The sequence below is a fragment of the Nycticebus coucang genome, chromosome 8 (genome assembly GCF_027406575.1).
Source record: "Nycticebus coucang isolate mNycCou1 chromosome 8, mNycCou1.pri, whole genome shotgun sequence".
NCBI classification, from domain to species: domain Eukaryota; kingdom Metazoa; phylum Chordata; class Mammalia; order Primates; family Lorisidae; genus Nycticebus; species Nycticebus coucang.
Genome location: NC_069787.1, coordinates 41346823 through 41369309, shown reverse-complemented (window position 1 = coordinate 41369309; position 22487 = coordinate 41346823). Strand labels below are relative to the sequence as shown.

At 50.8% G+C, this 22487-nt stretch overlaps 1 protein-coding gene across 8 annotated transcripts in view; it reads right to left on the bottom strand.

Moving 5' to 3' along the window:
- Window positions 1-11078: 11078 nt before the first annotated feature.
- The window catches only part of FAM3D (FAM3 metabolism regulating signaling molecule D), a 71300-nt gene continuing 59891 nt past the window's right edge, over window positions 11079-22487 (bottom strand). For all 8 annotated transcript variants that reach the window (XM_053600324.1, XM_053600325.1, XM_053600326.1 and 5 more), the window contains 5 exons: window positions 21315-21373; window positions 19044-19094; window positions 15357-15441; window positions 14525-14651; window positions 11079-11508 (listed from right to left, as the gene is read on the bottom strand). In XM_053600324.1, the coding sequence (XP_053456299.1) occupies window positions 11419-11508; window positions 14525-14651; window positions 15357-15441; window positions 19044-19094; window positions 21315-21373 (412 nt within the window). In that variant the 3' untranslated portion in view covers window positions 11079-11418. The remainder of the gene's footprint in view (window positions 11509-14524; window positions 14652-15356; window positions 15442-19043; window positions 19095-21314; window positions 21374-22487) is intronic.

The following is a 22487-nucleotide window of genomic DNA, read 5'->3' as shown; positions in this document are numbered from 1 at the left end:
GGGCTCTGTGGGAGGTGGCTGGGGAGGAGCAGGGGCTTTCCTTTTGTTGGGGGGTTTGTTTCTCCTCTCATCCTCCAGCCTCCCACTCTAGGCCCAGGGGTCCTCTGGGAGTCCAGCTGTGGCCTTCCCACAGCACTGAGGAGTGGAGTGCTTGGCCCTGCTCCCCCCAGGAGCAGGGAAGCAGTGTGAGGTGGTGGGCAGAGTGGGGGTGATGGGCCAGCATGGGCTGTGAGGACCTCCTAATGAGGTCCTCATGCCCCACTGAGCTGGGCACACGTGGAAAGCTGAAACCTCTGCTGGGCTGGGTGGCCCTGGGCACCAGGCAAGCCCATCCATCATCAGCAGGGATAATTGTTTGGGGAACCAGCCAGGCCCAGCCAGATGCGCGCCTTTTAGGCTCCATCAGAGTGAACACTCCCTTTCAGGTCATTCATCAAATTTAGCTATATCTCCCATATTTTTTTCCCCTTTTGTTTCAGTCAAGGAAATTTTCTTTTAATGAAGATGAATGCAAAGTGATGAGCATCTTGGCAAACTTCAGCAGGGTTGGAAGACAGGACTCTTTGGGGGCCGGGAAAAAACCAGCATGGTGTCGAATGTGGAGAAATGTTTTAGAGAATGAAAGCCAAGTGTCCAAGGCTTCAAGGGGTTACACCGTGGACCTGGGGACACAGCCGCCTCTCTCCCTAACGAAGCTTCACTGGCAGTGTTACAACAGCGGGAACAGCACCCCTGGCCATCCCCTGAGCACAGTCCTACTGTGTGCCATGCACCTCACCCGTCCTTCTGTGGAAGGTAAAATCCCATTTGACAGATGAGGAAATGGAAGCTCAGAGAGGTTAAGGAAGATGCCCACTAGAGGTCCCAGGTGGGATCTGAGCACTGGGATGTGGCCCGAGAGCCCACCTTTAGCCGTGGAGTTCTTTGTGTGAGAGGTCAGGTGCTTTAGATGGCCTGGGTCAAATTTTGACTCCACCACTTCCTAGCTGGGTGGCCTTGAGTCTCTTGCTTACCCTCTTCAGGGCCCTGGTTTTTTGAGTAATAATACTTTCCACCTCCAAGAGCTGTTTCAAGATTGAATGAGTGAATTGGTGCAAAAGCTGCAATGCACGTGAACTGTTATCAATAACATTTTCTCTTTAGTATTTGGGTGTCACTGAGTAACTGTTTTTAGGCTCATAGCCCAGGGTGCTGGACTTGTGTAGGGGCAGCCCCTCAAAGCTTAGGGCTGTGTCCCTATCTTGGTGGAAGGAAGTCGGCTGCTGCTGTTTGTGGGTGGAGGATGGAGTGCCCAGACCCTGTCAGTCTCTGTGAACCTTTAGTGGGTGCCTGAGGTCCACGGGGGTTGTTTTTCCTGAACTCAATGCTGCCAAAGGAACTTTGGCCTTACCATGTAATACAGGTGGTTAAAATGAGGCTCTCATCCAGGACATCTCACTTGTGCTCATCTCTCTAGTATCAGTGCATGCCCAGCTTCTGGAATGTTCCACACGGTGTTAGAGACATTACTTCCATGTATAAAAAATGTCTAAATTTAATCCTTGCAAAAATCCTGATAGTGGCCAGGATACCTATTTTGTAGATTACAACATACTAAGTCCAAGTGAAGTTCATACCTTGTCTAAGATGAATAAAAGCAACAACATCTATGGTTGGACTGGCAGTCTAATGGTCTTTCTGTCATGCCTCCAAACTTTTCAGTGGTTTTTCATCCTTTAGGTCCACACCATGGTTGGAGGGAGCACCGCCTCTCCCCTGGGGGGCCATTTCAACCACATGTCTAGCACCCACCCTACCCCTTTTCTGTTGAGTAGCAGCCATGCCTTTGGGAGATGGATCTCCAGCTCCAAGGGTGGCTCTGGGTGGCCTCAACCAAACACCTCCATCCTTCACCAATGCAGGTTTAGGATTCCTCAAGGCACAAAAATGGCTTCACCTTAAATGCTCATCTGACCAGTCAGCCCCCGCCACTATCACATAAGCCTGCCTGTCACTCTTTGTCCATGGCCCTAGCTCCAGCACAGGGCTTGGCACAGGGCAACGAGGACCAACCAACAGCATTCTGGGGGATGTTGGGGAGGGGCAGATGGAGACGCGGTGGACAGCGCTACAACCAGGAGAGGGTGGGGCGGGCTGGTTGTCAGAAGGTTTGGAGTCAAGCACAATGGGGTCAGAATCATGGCTTTTCCTGCACAAGCTGCCTGGCTCTGGCTAGGAAATCACTCTTGCCTAAGTCTTTAGCAAGACTTCATCTTTAGCGTAACAGGTCATCACAGGTGGTCTGAGGACCAGAGCCTCCATTTACAGGGACCCTCTGGGTGTCAGGCAGGGTGCTGAGCACCTCACAGGCCTCATGTTGTTGGACCTCCTGTGATGTGGGTACCAGCACAATTTTACAGACAAGGAGCTGATGTCCAGAGGGGTCAGGTCCTCACCACAGTGACCACACTGCTGCCATTACAGTCCTGGGTCCTTGTGGGCCACAAGCAGTGAGCATGTCAGAATCTCCTGAGCCTTGGTGACTAAATGCAGGATGCCATCCTCCTGCTCCTATGAGACTCTGATCCAGGTGGTCTGAGGGGGCCCAAAGCAAGTAACTATTTAACAAGCTTCCTTCTACTCCCCAGCCCCCTAATGTGGGTGCAGGGGTTCCACAGACCACGTTTCCAGAAACACTGCACAGGCTGTGCTGTCTGCAAACCCCTAGCTGAGAGCTCAGACCTAGAAAGTGAGGGATAATAATAGAATTCTATAATAATAGGGCAAAACTTATACACAGCCATGTGCCAGGCAGTGTTCTAAACACCTTAGTTCATTTAATTCTCATAGTGATCCTCTGAGGTAGTGATTGTTAGTGTCCCGATTTTACAGAAAGCTTAAGTAACTTGCCTATTGCGCTCCATACTTTTTATCTTTCTCTTGCACCCACCTGTGCCAGATACTCCCAGGGAATCTGAATTCAGGGAAGTGGAGACATGTGTGGTTAAGACCAGGGAGCCTGAGAGATTGTGCTGCCCGGGTCTGCTGTACAGATGGGCAGATCAGATACTGGCTTTGCCCTGAGCCCCAGCCAGTTTTCAAGATGCAAATCTCTGCTGTGGGCTCCAGAAAGGGTGGCTGGTGGGCAGTGCCAGCTGAGGCTGAGGTGGGTGGGGACTCCCACTGGGTAGGCCCAGTCTCCTTTCCCACATCCAGCTCCCCAACAAGATGCCTGAGGGCTCCTACCTTCTTCCCCTGGGCTGCTCCCATGACATGAGGTGGCAGCAGTCCTGGTGGGCTGCGGGGGCTGGGCTGGGGTCCTCTCTGCTGGCACTGATCTCAGGATCCAGGACCCAAGGGGTTCCCAGGGCCAGGGGCCCCCGTCCTCTTGCAGCTCATTCTCCAGGGCACAAAGGCGGCTTTCACAGCTGCTCCTAAGCCCAGCGCCTCAGACAGGCTTAGGGCGATTGATTCTGACAGAGGGGCCGGTGTCCCCAGGTGGCCTGCGGCCTTCTTGGGGTTCCTGTGGCTCCTTACCTCCCAGGCTCCTGTCTTTCTCAGAAAGGGAAACTGAGGCAGCCAGGAAGCTAGGGGACAGGCAGGGCAGTCCTCTTATCACACACTGGCAGCTTTGAGCGGCGGGTGACCTCTGACTGGCCTGGCAGGCAGGACTTGGCCTTCTCGCCTGGCTGGGCTCTGCTCAGCAGACTGGGCCAGACAGTGGAGGCTGCGTCGGGTGGCTGGGGTGCAGCGCTGGGGCGGACTTGTGGGGGATGTTAACCTCAGCTGGACAGCCCCATTAATAAAAGGTCTTGGAAGACACTTGGGGTCCAGGAGTCTCCCAGAACAGAAAGTCTGAGAGCAGACTCCTTCATCCAATAGCATGGCAGGCTGACTGGCAGGGCTGGAGGGCAGCTGGTCTGGGCTCAGGCCAGGAAAATCCCAGGAGGCCAAATTCCAAGTCTGGAGCCAACTCAAAGTTGCCCCTGGCAGTCACCCCCCTTCTCACGTACCATCCCCTTCCTTCCACTTGATGCCAGTAAGGGGCAGAGGGTGAGGCTGGGGTTACCTTAGGCTTGAACCGTTGTTCTGTCCCTGACAGCTGTGTAACCTTGGAGACATGTTTGACTTCTCTGAGCCTCAGTCTCTTTGTGTGTGATAATCTTTCACACCATACAGGGCTCAAAAGGATAAGTTGTATGCAGCTGAAGCCATTATTTAGTTAAATCATAAATTAGCTCATGTCTCATTTGACCAAAGGGGGATAATAAAGGCTTTATCTCATGGCACTACAAGGATAAAATGAGGCAATTCATGTGAAGCTCTGAGCAGAACATCTGGAAACCAGCACTTCTCCATAGACGTTAGGTGCTGCTGTTAATAATACAAATGATAAATCTGCCGTGCATAGGGAAATCTCAGATAACCTGTTTGATTAAGCACAACTAGCTCTCTCAGGAGGTGGGGAAAACTTGGCGCCCTCCCCTTTCCTCTAGCACCTGGCATGGAGAAGGTGCTTGGGATTCATACACAGCTGATTGTGGACTGACAGTTGGGGGAGAGATGTTCTAGATCAGTGGTTCTCAACTCTCCTAATGCCACAACCCTCTAATACAGTCCAAAGGGGTCACAACCCACATGTTGAGACCCACTGTTCTAGATCCAGCTTTGACAACAGAACAAAATCCCTCATGGTCTACAAGGTCTGATCTATCCTGTCTCTCTCGCCTGCAAGACTTCATTCCCACTCCCCTCTATCTTCCAACAGTTCCTGAATCACAACACCTTCCTCAACCTCAGCATCTTTGCACTTGCTAATCTCTCTCCCTGGAATATTCCCCCTCTCCCTCCATATATTTTGATCTTTGCATGTTTCTTTCCCTTTTTTTTTGAGACAGAGTTTGTCACCCCAGCTAGAGTGCAGTGGTGTCATCAAAGTTACTTCAACCTTAATCCCTTGCCTCTCAAAGCCTCCTCTTGCCTCAGCCTTCTGAGCGAATCTGGGGCTACAGGCATGCACCAACATGCCTGGCTAATTTTTTCTATTTTACGGTAGAGATAGCATCTCACTCTTGCATAGGCTGGTCTGGAACTCCTCCTGCCTCAGCCTCCCAGAGTGTAGGATTATAGCATGAGCTACTGTGCCTGGCCATTTCTCTCTTTTTTATTCCTCAGACGCAATGATCACCTCCTGAGAGAAGACCTCTGACCCCCTGTGCAAAGCAGCCTCTCAGGCTGTCTGTTTATTATTATTTTATAGCATTCAACAGCTACTGAACTGCTATTTCTGTGTTTATTGCCTGTCTCCCCTGCCTGGAATGGCAGCTCTACAAAGGCTGAGACCTGGCCTGTCTTGTTGAGTGTAGTTGCTCAACTGTGGGAAGAATACACAGTGGAGGATTAGATGAAATAGTCTAAGAATGTAGCATGTTTAACACAGCCCTGGCTCATTATAAGTGCTCACTTAGTTATTAATACTGTTGTTATTGTATTTCCTTGAATACTCATGGCCCTTCCATCCAAGCAAATATGTGGCTTCTTCCTCTGCCCCCTCTCCTGGGTCCAGCCCTGCCTCATCTGTCCCCCACTTCTCTCCCTGTTCCAGTCGTGACTTGGGCACAGCTTCTGATTTCCTGCAATCAGGAGAGAGGCTACATAATTGTAAAGGGCAATGACTAAATTGACTATCAGCAGGAGCAGTAAAAATGCTATAAGTCAACCCTGAAGATCGGACTCTTTTGGCAGCTATCCCCTAATTATCCACTAGCTTGGCTCTTGGTGGGATGGGAGGAGAGAAAAGAAATTTTACGCATTTGTTAATTTTTTCCCATCTGCTTGGAATCCTGCTGAAATACGACTTAGCACTGTGCTGAAAGCCTGGCTGGTGGAGCCTTCAGTGGGGCTCTGAAGCCCAGCTCCTGGCAAGAAGATTCCAAATGCAGCTCTCAGACCACATGGCATGGGCAGGAGGAATAGGGGTGGAAGCCCAGAGCCCAGCACAGTGTCTGGGACAGGGGAGGCACTTGGAATACATTCACAGACGATTTATGGAGCCAGGGGGGTGGAGGGCCAAGGATCAGGTGTTATAGATTCATCCTTGCCCATACCTCTGTGTGGTGTGGGTACACCTCTTAGCCTCTCTCTCTCCATCTGTATTACGGGGTTAAGCATCTGCTCCTCCTTGATCCATAGCCTCATGGCAGGAAGCAAGGCTCACAAAGCATGAGGGAGCTTTACAAAGAGGAGTTTCTAATCCCTAAGTCCCCTTCCCCCACATCTCCCCCAAAGCAATGACGGTCGGTCGGTCGTGCAACCTTCAAATGTCTTCAGCAGCGTTCAAGAGGAGCAGGACATGGAGGAGGGGAGAAAGAGTGGGAGGAGGGGAAGTGAGAGAAGGGAGAGGAGGAGAGGGAGGATGGAGAAGAGGTGAAGAGAGGAAGGGAGAAGAGAAGAGGATGGGGAGGGCGGGGAGGACGAGGAGGAGGAGATACATTATTTACCTCCGAGTAGTTTTAGTTTCTGTTTCGTGTAGTGATGGAGACAGCCTGGGATTACAATCTTTACTCTAAAGCTCCTTACCTGTGTGACTTTGGACAAGTCACTTGGCCTCTCTGAGCCTCATTTCCCTCATGTGTGAAAGGGAATAAAGAACAGCTCCCAGCCCATGAACGAGGGGCTATGAGGATGAAATGAGGTAATTCATGTAAAGCTCTGAGCAGAGCATCTGGAGAATGGCAATTTTCCATAGAATTTAGGCATAGGTGTTGCAGTTATTGCGCTGTTAACATGATAACACAAATGGCAACTTTCCGGGCTAGTGGGAATCCCCCCTCACTCCCCTCCGCCAGCCAGGTTGTGGAGGGCATCGCCCTCCCGGGGACCAGGGAGGGTTGGGAGGCTGGGGGGGAATCTTGCCGCCCTTCCTTTCTAGCTTGCGCTGACACCTACTGGCGAGAACCAGAATTACATCTTCTGGACCGTCAGCCCGAGGCGGAGGGAACAGATACACGCCCCGACTGCCCCCTCCTCATTCGCAGGTCGCGTGGGGTGGGGTGAGGGCTTCATTGCAGGGACGGGGGAGTACATACAAGCCTCAAATTCTGAGGCCATTATTAGCTTGCAGAGACTGCTGAAGGCTTGTCTACCCCAATAAGAAAATTAGTTCCAAGTGTTACCCATTTTACTTACTGAATATGCATGGGAGGCCGCCCCATTTCCCCATCCCTTACCCCCTATTGGTCCTTCTCTGCTGGCGGGAATAGACACTCAGCAAGGCTCTACCTGGGGGTGGGGCGTTTAAACACTCATTAGGTAAAGAATAGACTAGGACTTGTCAGTCTTCCTCCATGGTTCTGGTTTTTTTTTTTTTTTTGAGATAAAGTCTCACTTGCCTGGCGTCATAGCTCACATTAACCTCAAACTCCTGGGCTCAAGTGATCCTCTTGCCTCAGCCTCTGGAGTAGCTGGGGCTACAGGTGCCCACCACAATGCCGGCTAGAACTCAGGAGCTGAAGCAGTCCACCTGCCCTGATATCCCAGAAGGCTAGAATGGTTCCAACACTTCTTAAGCAAATAGGACTTGTTAGTCTTTCTCTACCTGGGAGGGGTCTAGACATTCATTAAGCAAAGAAGACTCTCAGTGTTCCTTCAGTCTGTGACACATTCCTTCCAGGTTGTAGAAGATGCACAGCAGATAACCCTCTGACCTGCTACCAGGCCTCCAGCAGATGACCTTTGCTCTTTTGCACCACGTTGGGAGTTACTGGGTTATGGCTGGCACACCCACCACCTCCTGAACTTCACATACATCACCTCCTGAACAGCACCAGAATGTTCATCAAACAGGACTCAACCCAAATAAAAGAGGCTCCTTCTCCTGACTTGGTGCTGTCACCGTTTTTGTTGCAGCCATCTGCTTGCAGATGTTCTTAGTAACTCTCTGCTATTTACTCTACTTGGCCTGGTTCTTTGTGGCACCTTTCCACCCTTGTACTTCTAACACCCTCTCCCGAACTAGACTGCTGCCCTTTCTCCTTGATGATCTAGCAGCTTCCTCACTGGTCTCCCTGCCTCTACTCCTTTTTCTGAATGGAGGCAAGGAATTCCCCCCCCCCCCCATGCAGTTCTGATTAAGTCACAACTAGTTTAAATTTCTCAGTGTTTCCCCTGTTTGGGGACAAACACCAAGCCTTATGCCGGGCTCACAGCGCCCATCAGCTCTCACCCTCCACTCAACCCTGTCACCACCCTGCTGCCTGTCCCTGGCCTGATGTGCTCCTCCCTCCTATTCCTTCCCAAGGGCTCAATACGCATGCTACTTCCTCTAGGTTTGCCTTCCCAGATCCCCCAAGGCTTTCCTCCAATGCAGCCCTTAAGCCTCATTGCCTGTGAATCTGGATCCTCTGCTAGACCGAGCAGGGACCGCGCCTGGCTGTCTTCTCTGCGGTTCTCCAGTGCCTACTCAACTCTGGATGCACAGCAAGTGAGTGGTAACTATTGAGTGAGGAAACTTCCTCTCCATGGGGATAGAGACCCAGTACTCTACAAGTCAGATTGTTGGGCTCTCTGTCCTTCCTTACAGCCGAACTGAGATGGGTGTCTCTGTAGTGGCAAAAATATCCTAAAGATGATATTGAGATTCTGATGGGCATTTGCACTGTTGTGATGTCCACCCCAGTAAGGCTAAAGAATGTGGTCTCCTTGGTAAGCTTTAGAGGCACAACTATGGATAGAAGGGCTTTTATAACTGCATCTGAAGATGTGTCATCTGAGCCCTGCACCTTGTCAAGGAGGGGCAGGTGGGAGGGGGCGTGATCTACAGTTGAGTTCCCTCGTGTGATACAACATGTGGCTTCTTCCACAGGCTCCCTTGGCCCATAGCTCCCTCACTCTGAGTTTTTCTTCAAGAACTGACCAGATGTTGCATCTTCCCACTCAGATGAGGCTAGAGTCCCATCCAGCTGGCTATGTCCACTGCCTCTCTTAGGTTGGGTCCCCCAGAAGGCAACTTAGGGATGAAGTCTTATGCAGGTCTGGGTCCCTGCACAGGGGGACACGGGTAAGGGAGTGAAGGATTAGGAAGGGGAAGTGGAGGTGGCCACACAGGGGAACACTTTCGTGCCCAGTACCAGCTTCAGCCTGATCCTCCTGGGAACCCTGGAGTGTAAATCACACCTCAAAGTTGTCTTGGCCTGAGACAAGGAGCTGGGCTTTCTGGCCAGTCATCAGCTAAGGACCATCCTGGGGTGCCACCCTGGCACTTCTTGGCTTCTCTTTGTAATTGTGAGTGAAGACGTATGAGTAGCATGAGGGCAGTTCTCCAAAGAAGTGTTCAGGGGGCACCTGTGGCTCAAAGGACTAGGGCGTTGGCCATATATGCCAGAGGTGGCGGGTTCAAGCCCAGCCCTGGCCAAAAACTGCAAAAAAAAAAAAGAAGTGTTCCATTAGAAGGGATAGCTGGGAGAGAGGGGGGGCCTGGGAAGCCCCCAGTGCTCCACTGTGCTGCTTTTCCAAGCTTCCTCAGCTCTGTGAGACCCTTTCCCCAATTCTCTGATTGAGCCAACGGACATGTTATCATCTTTACAGTGCCAAGCAGTCTCTAGAAAAGTCCTATGCATCTTCTCTTACCATCAGGTGGCTGTCCTGTGTCCTCTTAAGATAGTGGCCACTGCCAGGAACTCTCAGCTTAGCCCTCTCCCTGGCCAAGAGCTCCCAGTTTAGAAGTCTTTATTGGTTCTTTTAAAATTTTATAGGTTATAAAGAAAAATTTCTAAACATACTAAGGTGTTTATGGCAATAATGGAAATTTCTTGTCGCCTTCATTCCTAGAATGGTTTCTGGCCAGATGTTTCTCTAAGTATTATATTGTCGTGGGTGTAAATGGTTATTTGGGGTGCCAGCAAGCTCCCCCTTTTATCTGTGAGGGTGTCTGAGGGTGGGTTGGAGAGCTGTGGCATTGGCATGGGGTGGCCGACTTCCTCAGCCAAGCCTTTTCGCTGCTGTCCTGCCAGGGTCTGGGCCTTGATTCTGACTCCACTGCTACTGTAGCCCACACCCCAGCCCCCACAGTCCTACACTGTGCTCCTCTCTGCCCCAGAGAGGCAGAAGCCTGCCTTGTCCCCAGGACTTGGGAACTGTGTGCCCCAGCCACTGGTGGGGATTGGACTTGTATTGGGTGCTGCTTCTCCATGAGGCTTGCATTATCCCTAGTATACACCCCAGGGGCGAGGACCAAGGTTTTCTACTCCCATGATCCGCTCCCAGGATGCACTCCAAGCCTGGGGCCTGGGCCCTTCTCAGAGACTCCAGGCAGGTCTTGGCTCTGTATCCCTTGGACCTTCCTCGTTGGTGTGCCCCAGGGCCTGCTAGCAGCTGGTATTGCCACCTCTTGGTTGATGGCTCACTGCGAAGCCACAGGTGGCCACTCTTCCCAAGGTCGGGCAGACAAGAGGTGCCTCACAATTCACATCACCCCCAACACCAAGAGCCCTCAACAAACGGCTGACGGGAGTTGGTGGATAAATTCCCAGTTCCTCAGCCCCTGGTGGGGAACCCCTGAAGTCCTGTTCTTCATGGACTCCTAGAGGTTCCTGGGGCTACTGAGCTCCAGTCACCCACAGCAGTGGTTGGCCGCCCACTCTCTGTGTCTCATCCCCATACTGGTGTTTCTTAGACTCACCTCCTGACTGGCTGCATGGGCTGGTGTCACGTCTGCTCCTGGGGACCCCCAGGGAGGCAGCTGGGGAAGGGGGCGCTTTCCCTGAAGCCCAGTTCACAGTCACCTGTTCTTTTCAGTCAGTCTCAAATCTGCCCTTTCCTTTCCCTCGCCAGCCCTGGGTTTTCTCCAACTCACTTTTGAACAGCAGCTAATGACACTATCCTCTGTGTGCTGTCCTCCAGTGCTATCTGTCCCCTCCATCTCACACATTACCCTGGGAGCCAAGGATTCTCTCACACCTATGGCTGTCCCTACAAGGAGCTCCTTCACAGCTGCCTAAGGCTGAGCTCAGAGCTGTCACCGTGCCGCCCAAACCTGTGGCCAATCTAGCTAAGTCTATACCAGCCCAGTCCCACAGAGAAACGTGGCAACTTGACTGGTCAGAAAGTTTGTTGAAAATCAACAAAAATAGAATTTAATTTTGCTCACATGTAGTCAGTCCTTCTTCAGAACTGGCCGTCAGCAGTCCCTGACGAAACCACACCTGTTCTCTCCACAGACAGCTGTTGCAGAAGGACTCTCGGAGGCCAGTCATCTTCCTGTCAGCCCCACAGGAGGGTTTGTTTCCGGAGAGTGGAGGCCCATCACTGTGCGCGGGCCTGTCAGACTTCCCTCTGCTGCAGGTGACCGCTCTTCTGCCTCTCAGCCCCTGCCAGGGCTCTGACTCCTCAGGCAGGCAGGAGCTTCTTCAGGCCCCTGACCCGGGAAGGGCCATGGCCACCCTAAGCTATCTTCGAGGGCACACAGCCTTCCAGCTCCAGCAGCTCTGGCCATCCCTCATATTTGTTTGTTTCTGGGTTGTTCTTTAAGAACTAGGGAGAGAAAGAAGACAGAGAAATACAGATAATGGGGGAGGCTGTAGGACTCACACCTGCCTGTTCATTGTGCTTAAAACCTAAATGCTTCACTCCATCCTCACCAAAGCCCCATCAGGCGGGGTGTTGGATATCACTGTCCCATTTCACAGATGGGAAGCTGAGGCTCAGAGAGAGGATGCAGCTTGTCCAAGGTCTCCAGGATGGGATCGGCCCCCAGATACTGCTGTTATGCCCTGTGGGAGCACCAAGTATTGGGGGAGGGGGCTTGGAGAGCTTTACCCACTCTCCTCAATTCACCATCAGCCCCTTGGGGTGCTTCAAATAACAATAATAACGATAAATAGAAGACAGCTAGGGCAGTGCTCATAGCTCAGTGGGTAGGGTGCTGGCCACGTACACTGAGGCTGACGGGTTTGAACCCAGCCCAGGCCGGCTAAAACAACAATAACTGCAACAACAACATATCCAGGTGTGATGAGCGCCCGTAGTCCCAGCTACTTGGGAGGTTGAGGCAAGAGAATCGCTTAAGCCCAAGAGTTGGAGGTTGCTATGAGCTGTGATGCCATGGCATTCTACCCAGGGTGACATAGTGAGGCTCTGTCTCAAAAAAAAAAAAAAAAAAAGAAGGCTCAATTCTTGAGCACTTGCTCCATGCCAGGCACTGTTCTGAAATACCATAAGTATATAATCCACATAGTGGTCCCATAGTGGGAGCAGTGCCATCATCCCATTCTACAGATGGGAAAACCAAGGCACAGAGGGCCAAGGTCATTGCCTGTGGTCACCCATGTGCTAAGTAGTGGAATTACTATGTAATATTAATAATATTAATTAATACTAGTAATAAATATATACCGAGAACAAAATCAGTTAAGGTTGTATTTTAAATGCTCAGGTTTAGTTTATGAAAACAATGTAAATGGCAAAATCTACTGTTGGGATTATTATGGCTGACCCTTAGGAACAAAGAAAAGGAATTTTACTATAATGACACTGTTTCTCTAAAACCCAGTGTCCCATGTGTGAGAAGAAGGACACGTTGGTTTAGTTACTCATGGTCTTTGGTTCATTTTGTATGGTGGGTCTGAGTGAGCTGATCAAAAAGAGATAAAAGAGGGTGCTAAGTTTTCTATCCTTGTGAACTGTTTTGGCCAGTTTTGATGGGTCTGGAACCTGCACTTAAGGGGAGGCCAGTGGGCCCCTGCTGGTGCTGCCTCAGGCCTCATCCTAGGGCCTTGCCCAGGTAAACCCAGATGTACCCCTGGAGCCCCAGGCATCCTGTGTCCTTTAGCCAGAGGGTATCAACAGGGTCTCCCTCTTTTTCTTCTCTACCACAGGCTCGCTAGAACTATTCCTTATTTTTAAAAGTAATTTCTAGTTACCCGAATACATTCTCTCCGAAACCAAGATTTTCAACCCAGTGAGGTGGCTCATGCCTATAATCCTAGCACTCCGGGAGGCCAAGGCAGGTGGATCACCTGAGCTCAGGAGTTCGAGATCAGCCATAGCACGAGTGAGACCCTGTCTCTACTAAAAATAGAAAAACTAGCCGGTTGTTGTGCAGGTACCTGTAGTCTCAGCTACTCGGGCTGAAGCAAGAGGATCATTTGAACCCAAGAGTTTGAGGTTGCTGTGAGCTCTGATGCCAAGGCACCCAATCCCAGGATGACAGAGTGAGACTGTATCTCCAAAAACAAAACACAAAACCCCAACAGTTTCCAGACAAAGAAAAAAAATCCTTCCAGCCCAGCACATATTCCTGGTGTTTGCCCCCTGTGCCCTCACAGCCCCTGCCCCCAGGCTGCTGCGCCACCTCCTGCCTGCCCACTGGACTCGGTTCCCTTCCACTGTGTTCTGCACGCTCAGCCAAGGAAACTGTTCTAAGGGACCAGGACAGGAGTGTCTGTGGAGGCAGGTAGGCTTGGAGGAGAAGGGCAGCTGCAGGTCTGAGTCACTCTGGGATCTGAGCAAGCTGGTGAGACTCTCCAAGTCTCTGGTTTCTTGTCTGTGAGGTGAGATAGTGACTAAACGACCCTTCTCACGCTCAGCATGAGCCTGCTCAGAGCAAGTGCTTGCTGGGTGCTGGTCTTTCTGATTATCAATCTGACCTTGCCACTCTCCTCATTAGGCTACCCAGGGCTCCTCGCTGCCTTCAGGTCAGAGTCTGCCTTGCTCAGTGTCCCATATGTCACAGTCATTGACCCTTATCTGCCTGTCTTGGGATCTATGCAGAGATAAATGCTCTCACCACTAGAGGCTGGCCTACTTTATGCCGGGGAAGGCCTGGCCAGTTGTCCCAGGTTTCTCCCAGGTTTCTAGAATTGTGGGGGTTGTACCTGCCAGGGGGAGAAGGCACAGCATTTCCTTGGGGATCCTTGAAGGAACTGCCAGCTCCTTCCTTGCTCCAGTGGGTGCCCCTCAGACACCTCTGCTGAGGGCCAGCTTGTGTGATGGTCGTCCGGACTCCTTCCACATGCCTCAGTGGGCTCCTCCTACTCCCCTTTGGGGTGCAGGTTCATTCCCTCCACAGGAAACTTAGAAGGGGACTCGGGCTCCCCTGGCCCAAACTTTTCCTTTTTCAGGTGGGGAGACGGAGGCCTGGATGGGGAGGGGCCTGCCAAGGTCATGGCTGGGGCCAGAAGCTAGGTGTCCTGCCTGTGCTCTGGCTCGCCCCACCATCATACAGCCTGAATTTCTGTAATTCTTTCTCTTCCCTCCATGCCTCACTTTTCCCCTTTTCTCCTTTCCCTTCTTCTCTTATTTGGTACTTATCTGGATACCAGTGCATTTACATGTGACTCACTTTTGGTAAAATAGCCAAGGTGCTTCCCTCTGGGACTAGCCAGTCAGAGCTCCTTGCCCTTTGGAGTGAATGACAACCAGGTGATGTTCCTCAGTAACCCCTCCCAACAAAGCCCCTGTCCTTTCCACCCCCACTCAACTCCCCATCTGTCCATCCCCAGGGCCCTCCACCCTCTTCACGGGGATGGGGCAGTGGCCAGGAACCCACCTGCTCAAAGGGGCTTTTATTCTTGAGGTCTTTGGCTCCTAAGAAGACCCAGCTGTCCCGGAAGCCCAAGTTGCTTGCATGAGAACTCCCCAACTTGGAGAAGAGCTGTCTGATTTCATCATTCATTCTGCAGAGGACCAGAGGGGATGGTCAGGATGCAGGGATGGGTCGGAGGGCGCCAGGTGGCGGGCTCAGAGCACACTGAGGGTCCCACCCTCTGCTGCCATGTTCATCATCTGCCCTAGGTGGAGAGTGCAGGGAATGGGGCCACGCTTGGGAAGGACAAGAAAAAGGTCCAAGCTTTTCTCTCTAAAAGGGGCTTTGATAGGGCTGGAGAGGTGCTAAAACAGTGCTGCTTCTGTTTATAAATATAAAACACGTCCATTTGGAAAATACAGAACATCAAAAAGGGGAAACTAAAAATACAGCCTTACCCCCTTCCTTTGAGATAATGATCATAAACGTTTTGATGCATGGTTTCTTCCCCTCACTTAGAACTAGGATATGAGTATTCTTCCATGTCCTGAATATTTTCTGCACCATCATTTTTGATGCAGTATGCCTTCATTTATGTCCATATAATATATATCACATGTCACCACATGATAATATCTGTAACCAGTTAGCTATTATTGGACAGGGAGAGTGTTTCCAGTTTTACACTGTTGTAACAAAGGCTTTGTTGAACCTTCTAGGATACCTCTTTGTGCACTTGTCTGATAATTTCCTCAGGATAAGTTGCCAGAAGGTGGAGCTTGCAGGAGAGAGGGGAAAGCATGCAGAGTCTGGGTTGCATCACCATGTGGCTTGGCAGGTGGAGTTTTCTACTTACTTGGTCCCTGGGTCATCATAGGAGGCCACCAGCACCAGTGTGCCCTCTGAAATTCCTTTAAGGAATTTCACCAGGTGATTAACATCTGGGGGAGAAAGGAAAATGAGATTCTGGTCATTCTCACTCTATCCTACTGTTGTATAATCCAGGAGTGGCCTGGGTTAGGTGAACACCGAGCTCAGAAGCCAGAAGGAGAGTGCATCCTGGGGTGGAGCCCCTTGCAGCCTTTGTCTTGGGGGGAGTGAGCAGTGGATAGTGAGGGGTGATCAGGTGATCTGGGATGGCTTCTGGACACTGGTTCCATCTGGTGACTATGATGTGAAGCTGAGGGTAAGAACCACTGGTCAATGGGGCTTTGTGGGCCTACCCCTCAGAGGCAAAGCACCAATCATCTCTCAGGAACTCTGGGTTCTTGGCACACTATCGGTTCCCTTCTATGCTGGATAGTGTCTAGATTGTCTAGGCTGACTTTAGAAGGAACACCACATAGCATCAGACAACCAAGATCAGAGAGAGATATGTGTCTACTCTAGCTCTCCTGCTATATCAAGAATCAAGGATTTGTTTGTGTCTTTAATGCCTCCCTAACCTGCAAAGCTCTCTGTTTAACTGAGAGCAGGCCTAGGCTCAGCACCTGGGGAGGTATCAGCATCCAGCTTGCTGTGAGGATGCTGATTTGTTTCTGTTGTGTTTATATTTGTAATCACCTTGCCTGAATAACAAGCAATAATGGTTTTCTACATAAGGCAATAATATACATAGCTTCCTTTTAAGACATTATTTAGGTTAAAAAAATCCAAATAAAGGAAAATATTAATAATTCAGTGGTATTGTAGACATGGGGCAACTTAGGCTCTCAAATGCTGAAATTTTGGGAAGACCAACCCAGTAGTTAAATCAGAGACTATATCTGTCAAAAGAGGATGAGTAATAGCCTTGTTAACAGCATCTTTGTAAGGTACAAATGTGAAAATGCTTCAAGAACTCAGTAAGTATACTCTAATTGAGATAAAATTTATTAGCAGAGCCACATAATTTGTGGGGCTTAGTCCAAAATGAAAACAAGGGGTCTTTTATTAAAAAAATTGAAAATTCAAGACTGAGATGGCAGAACATCAAACTAAGTATGACATTCTTCTAAGCACAGGACCTTATGTCACTGCCTTGCCCACAGGCCCATAGGCTAACCTTGATTATTAGTGTTCCAGTGGGGATCCCTTGGACCTAAGGCAAGAATCAACTCCTCAACTAAGGCCAGCTGCCAGTCATCTCAGTAACACAGAGCCTTCTAGTCAGCCACTGCAGCTGAAACTGTCCTTGAACTTTTAAGATGAAGAGAGGGTGGTGGTAAAGCACCATTCATTTGTTTGTGTCCTTAGCAGATATTACAGTTTGGTGCTGGTGGGTATTTGGAAAAAATGAAGCATGCCTTCTGCTAATTATCACCTCACTTAAAAAAGTCACGGTTCTCTTTTGTCTCCTGAGGGAAAGGGCTATTTGCTTTCAAAATCCTTCTGTTTCTGGGTCCCCATTAGCCATAGTCATATCCAAATTCATAATAAGGCATTTTAAGGTTTAGTTTGATCTTTGGATTTTTTTTTTCCTTTTTCATTCTAACTTCCTTGCTTTTGAATCAGCTGGATGGAATGAGGGAGGCAGAAAGAGAAGAGAGAAGACTAAATCAGGTTCTCCCGGCCCCTCCACCAGCTAGGCCGGGCCCCATCCCATTCTTTATTTCAGGTTATTGAGTCCTCATTTTAGTCTTATGGACTGAACACTAGGGTCACCTCGAGGCTCCCAGGATGCCAGCTGCTTCAGTCCATGCAGTCTGAAGTCTCTAACTCCAGAGGTGTTAGCCCTGTCTCAAGCCGTGCCTCAGAGCTCTGTCCTATACTCCTGTGGAAAATAAGTGTCAGGAACCTGTGCCAAATGCTCCCCTACTCCAGAGGTGGAGCCTTTTCCATAAACCTGCCCCAGGCCACCTGGGCAGAGAATGAATGAGAGCCCTTTGCCTTTGGCTATGGGCCTATTCCCCTCTCCTCTTAGCCCTGTCTCAGCTCTGTCCTGTACCAGGAGGGCCTTGCCGATCTGTGTGTGGACACTGCAAAGCCCCAGTTCCAGCCACACCATCCTCTCATCCAGCACAGCTGTCCCCTGGCCACCAGCCTGAGGGAGGGGCATGCCTGGGAAGAGGCCTGTGTGGGCCCTGGTGCAAGCTGCAGATTGGCACATCCCCTGGCTCCACAGACTCTTCCCCCATGAGCTGGGGTGTAGCTTGCAGGAGGCCAGGCAGGGTCCTCTGAAGTCCTAGGCCCATCTCTGAGGGGTACTACTGACCACCTTCTTGACATTCCCCATTTCCCACATTTCAGCTCCTTCTGTTAGCAGAGCTGAGAGGGCTTCCTGCTCTCTGCTGCCTGGGGACTCTCTCACTCCTGGGCTCTTATGTTTAGGTAGGCAAAGTGGGTTTTCTGTGGGGGTCGAGGCAAAGAAGGAAGGATTCAGGAGACAGGAAATACAGCTTTGGCAGAAGCAAAGTCCCTTCCACTCTGTGAGGGGCTTTCTGGGATCAGTGATCACATGTGCTCTGTTCCCCTGGTGGCCAAATCCAGAGCTGGCCCTATGGTCTCAGGGAGATGGAAGGGAAACTGTGCCAATCTGGGCTCCAAGAAGGGGCTGGAGCTTAGCTCCTCTTCCCTGATGGAATCTGGTCCTTGCAGAGCCCAGATCTCTTTTCTGCTTTTCTCCTCCTCGAGCCCCTGTGTTAGAGGGGGGCTGAGTTAGCAACTGGGTGCCACAGTTGGCTGACTGGGCCTGGAACTAATCCCACCACACTTTGACAGACACTGGAAATGCTGGGTGAAGGTCCCATCCACCCATAGGAGGCTAGTTGGTGAGGAAGTTGCTGGTGGGATCTTAGATGTCCAGAATTTCAGCCTAGGTAGGTCAGTGCCCTGTCTTGACAGGAAGGCAGAGACTTCCTAAGGGACAAGCATGGGCATAGAGAAGCTCAGAAGGCATAGAGAGAAGAAAGGCACGTGTAGGCAGACGCAGAGAGCTCACAGCCCCAGAGAAGTCCTTTCTGGACCTCAGGAGGCCTTGACCTGCCCTTGGGTTTACTAGGGATCCAAATACACTGTGCCTAGCAGAGCTTGAGTGGGCAGAGCCACACACATGTTTGTCCTCATTACTTTAGTGACACTGCCTGGCCCCTGACTTCCAGCACTGGCTTTCCTATGCCTGAAGGTCTTCTCTGGGCTCCAGATCCACTTAGCCTCCCTGAGGCCTGGCCAGAAGTGCTGGCAAGTGCCAAGGAGTTAGGGGTATGCGCCCCCCCCCCCACCCCGCTTATCTGTGGTATCTCTGAGGCACGGCTCGATGACACATTCTGCACGGGCTTCCTTCCTTCCACTGTCCTGCTTCCCTGCTCCCCTCCAGTCATTTCCTGAGCTCACCTCCCAAATAAACTACTGCACTTGGATTCTGGTCTCAGGATCTGGGAGATCCCAAATAAGACAACAGGGAGGAGGAGTTTCAGAGGCGGCAGGACAACTGTCAGCCTCCACGGTGCCTCTTTCTGGTTGTCTCCTGTGAAAAACGAGTGTCAGCAACCCGCGCCGAAGGCTCCCCTGCTCCACAGTGGGGCTCAGCCCACCCTGTGACTGCTGTGCCAGGAGAGAAGCCTACCTCCAGAGTACATGTCAAAGATGCTCTGTCTCATCACCATCCCCGTGGTTCCTAGGGGTCAAGAGAATAGAACTATTATCTTTTGTCATGTGTTACTCTGCTTGTCAGTTTGCTGAAGAGGGCTAATCTGTAGTCTGTGGTCCAAGAATGGAGTAAGAATTGAACGAAGTCAGGTCCTGTAAGGAACGTGCAGAACTAAAGCTGGTGCCCAGTGACTGCTGGGCTGTTCTGAGAGGTGTAAGAACATAAGGACTGAGGGTGTCTCTGGAATCGAGTGGAATCTACTCAGTTCAAGTCTGTGTTCTGTCCTGCCACTTTCTAATGCATGACTTAGCATTTTGGCCTCAATTTTTTATTTGCACGATGGGTTGTGTAAACCAGATGTCATATATTTAAAATAGCATATGAGATGAATTTGAGCTGCAAAATCATAACAAGAATAATGACAATCTTCATCATTATTCTCATGTAAGTAGATAATCTGCAATTTGAGTCTTCCAACTCTTGAAGGCAGAGAGATGTGCAGTGAGTCAATCTAAATTGCGTTTTTGGGTTTTGTGCCAGGAGGAGGGAAAAAGCCACGTTCTTCGGGAACCCAGGTGTTTGGAGGAAACTGCAATTTTCCATATCTGACACTAGATGGAGCTGTTGCAGAGGGGATGGCAGCTCTGCTTGTGGCTTTGGAAGCAGGTGGGGACCGGCCCTGGGCAGTGGCAGCTGGCAGTGTGGCCAGGCTCCAGTGGCAGCCTCTCCAGGACTCTTGGAGCCACGTAGTGTCCACTGAGGCACTTGGAAAGGGCCAATGAACTGTTCAAACTGCTTTGTGGACCATGTGTGCTCGTGCATATTTCTGTAACTGGAGGGGAGATGGTGGCATAATTTGAACAGTTTCTCAAAGGAATCTCTGCCCACTAAAAATGAACCGAATCTTTAGCAATTCTTTTGTTGTTCTGGCTCATTGTATAGATGAGGGCCCTCAGGCTCTGAGGTGACATGTTGGATGACCCCCCTCCCCCTCCCACCAAGCTGGCATACAGGTGCTGTATATGTGCTTGAGATATTTCTAGTCTAGGCAGGTAGTTCCCTAAGTGATTAAGGCCTGGAGTCATCATGATCTGAGTTTGAATCTAGATGGTTTTATTGGCTGTGTGACTTTGGGTAAGTTGCTTAGCCTCTCTGAGCCTCCATTTCTTATCTGGAAAAAGGAGATTTTGAGCACAGATCACTTTATTTTAGCAGAGTGATGAGATTAAATGAATAGCATACAATAAGCGCTTGATAAATGTCACCTCTATTGGCACTGATGGTTACTTCTATCTTTTGGCTTTGTGAGAGGTAGTGAAGGAGGCGCCACTCTGGGGCTATCTCCCCAGGCACCCACAGTCATCCAGGGTCCGGTGTGCACAAGATGACCACCTGAGCCCCCTGCATGGAAGGAGCCACCATGCCACAGCTCGCTCCTGAGGCTGGACTGGAGCAGGCCTGGGCCCTCTTAGACTGAAGGAGCAGCACTCAGCCGTGCCTTTCCCACCCTGCCCTGACTCAGGCTCCGAGGAAGCTGGCAGGCTATCCTTTGGCTTCCATCTGTCCATGCAGGGGCCCATCTCTGCAAGCCTCACCTCTCCCCACTGCCTCTTACAGGTTTCAGCCGGAAAGACCCCTGAGGGCTTGTGGTTCCCCTCAAGCCCTTCTCCTCCCTCTCCCTTCCCTACCCCCTTCGCCATATTGCCCCTACCTCCCCCATTTCCTCCTGGCAACTGCTACTCTCCTTTAGGCCTCAGCAGACCACTGCCTCCTTCTGGAAGCCTCCCCCGACTCCCCTTGGCCTGCTCTGTACCCCAGTTCCTGCATCGCGCCTCCTGCCTCTCCAGAGACAGACTCCACACTGGGACTGTCTGTGGGCTTCGCTGACACCTGTGGGCACAGTGAAGCCAGGGTCTGTCCTTCTAGTTCCTGGCTGAGCCCAGTGCCCCCATACAGGGCCTGGCCCACAGTAGTTGCTGCCTGTATTTGTCGAACAAATGAATGAATGAAGGTGTGCATTCAGCATGTGATCTCACATTAGTGATCCCTGGGGGCCTTGTGGGTGTTGGTTTAAGCTTGGGTGGCTTTGAGGATGGGGTCATGTTTCAAGAAGTGTGTCCTCCCAGGACTGGAGAAGAATTGTGTCTTTCAGAAGTTCTGTTCTCCCAGGGCAGCCACGCCACCTCCTGCTTTGCCCAGTGCAAAGAGCCTGGTGGGAGCTGTCTGGGGGCTGGAACAGAAACTCACCATTCACCAGGGCGATGTTCAGGCCTCTGCCTACGTTGTTTTTCACAGCACTCATGATCCTGAAGATGAAGAAGGAAAACGAAATACAATAGTCAGTCCCAAGTAGAATGAATACTCTGCTTTTGTGACTGGGGAACTTGGAAAGGGCCCACATGGTGCTATGCAGAAGCATCAGGAACATGTGGAATAGTCTGGGCCATCTGCTTTCTCTTGGAAACTAGGGATGGGCTAGATTCTCTGAAGAGTTTCTTGTGGCATCTTTGGACCAGAGCAGTCTGCTCAGAGAAGAAGTAAGGTCCCTGCCTGGGGCTCTGAGCTGCTGGAGGTGGGGCCAGCCCACCTGCCCAGACTAGGAGGACTGGCTGCTGGGAGGAGACAGAAGCCAGGAAGCTCCTGCCATCCCAGGACATCTGGGTTCCCCACAAGGAGCACAGCCATGTTCTGCTGGCCTGGCACACACACCTTTATCTTCTGGTATTCCCAGGAAACTTGTCTTCTCTACTCTCAGGCTATATAGTTCCTGGGACTGAGCTCAGTCCTCCAGGCTCAGACAAGCAGAATGTTCTATGTCTCAGCCCCCACAGTGGTTGGGCTAGGAGTGGTCATGTGACTGACCTAGGCCAGTCAGTGATCCAGTCTTGGGACTTTTGCAGTGGTTATTCAGAGAGGAAAGCTCTCTTCCCATTGGGTTGCTTGGGTGGGCTAATCTATCAAACTAGCTGGTGGCCTCTTTCTTTGACCACAGAAGTCCATTTTCAGCAGAGAAAAAAACAGACAGACGAAAATAGAGCTAATGATGGTGTGAGAGGGAGCTCTGATGCATATAGTTTGAATCCCTGGATCAAGCTGGTCCTAAAGTCCGCCACTTCTGGCCTTTTAAATATGTGAACCAGTAATTTCCTTGTTTTACCTAAACAAGTTGTATTTAGGTTTTAAATCCTGGCTTAAACACCTGTGTTCTTTTGTAGGGCGAACTTGTTGCCCTGAGGCCTTTCCTCTCTAAATTGGATATGGTCTTTCTCCTGTACCTGGGTGGAAGTCCTGGCAACTGCTACATCTGGGCTTTGATGCCTGGGTCTTGATTTAGAGCCTTTTCCACAAGCAGCACCTTTTGTGGGAAGCCCAGCAGCTTGGCTGATAGACAGACCTGGGGTCAAGTCCTGGCTCACTCTC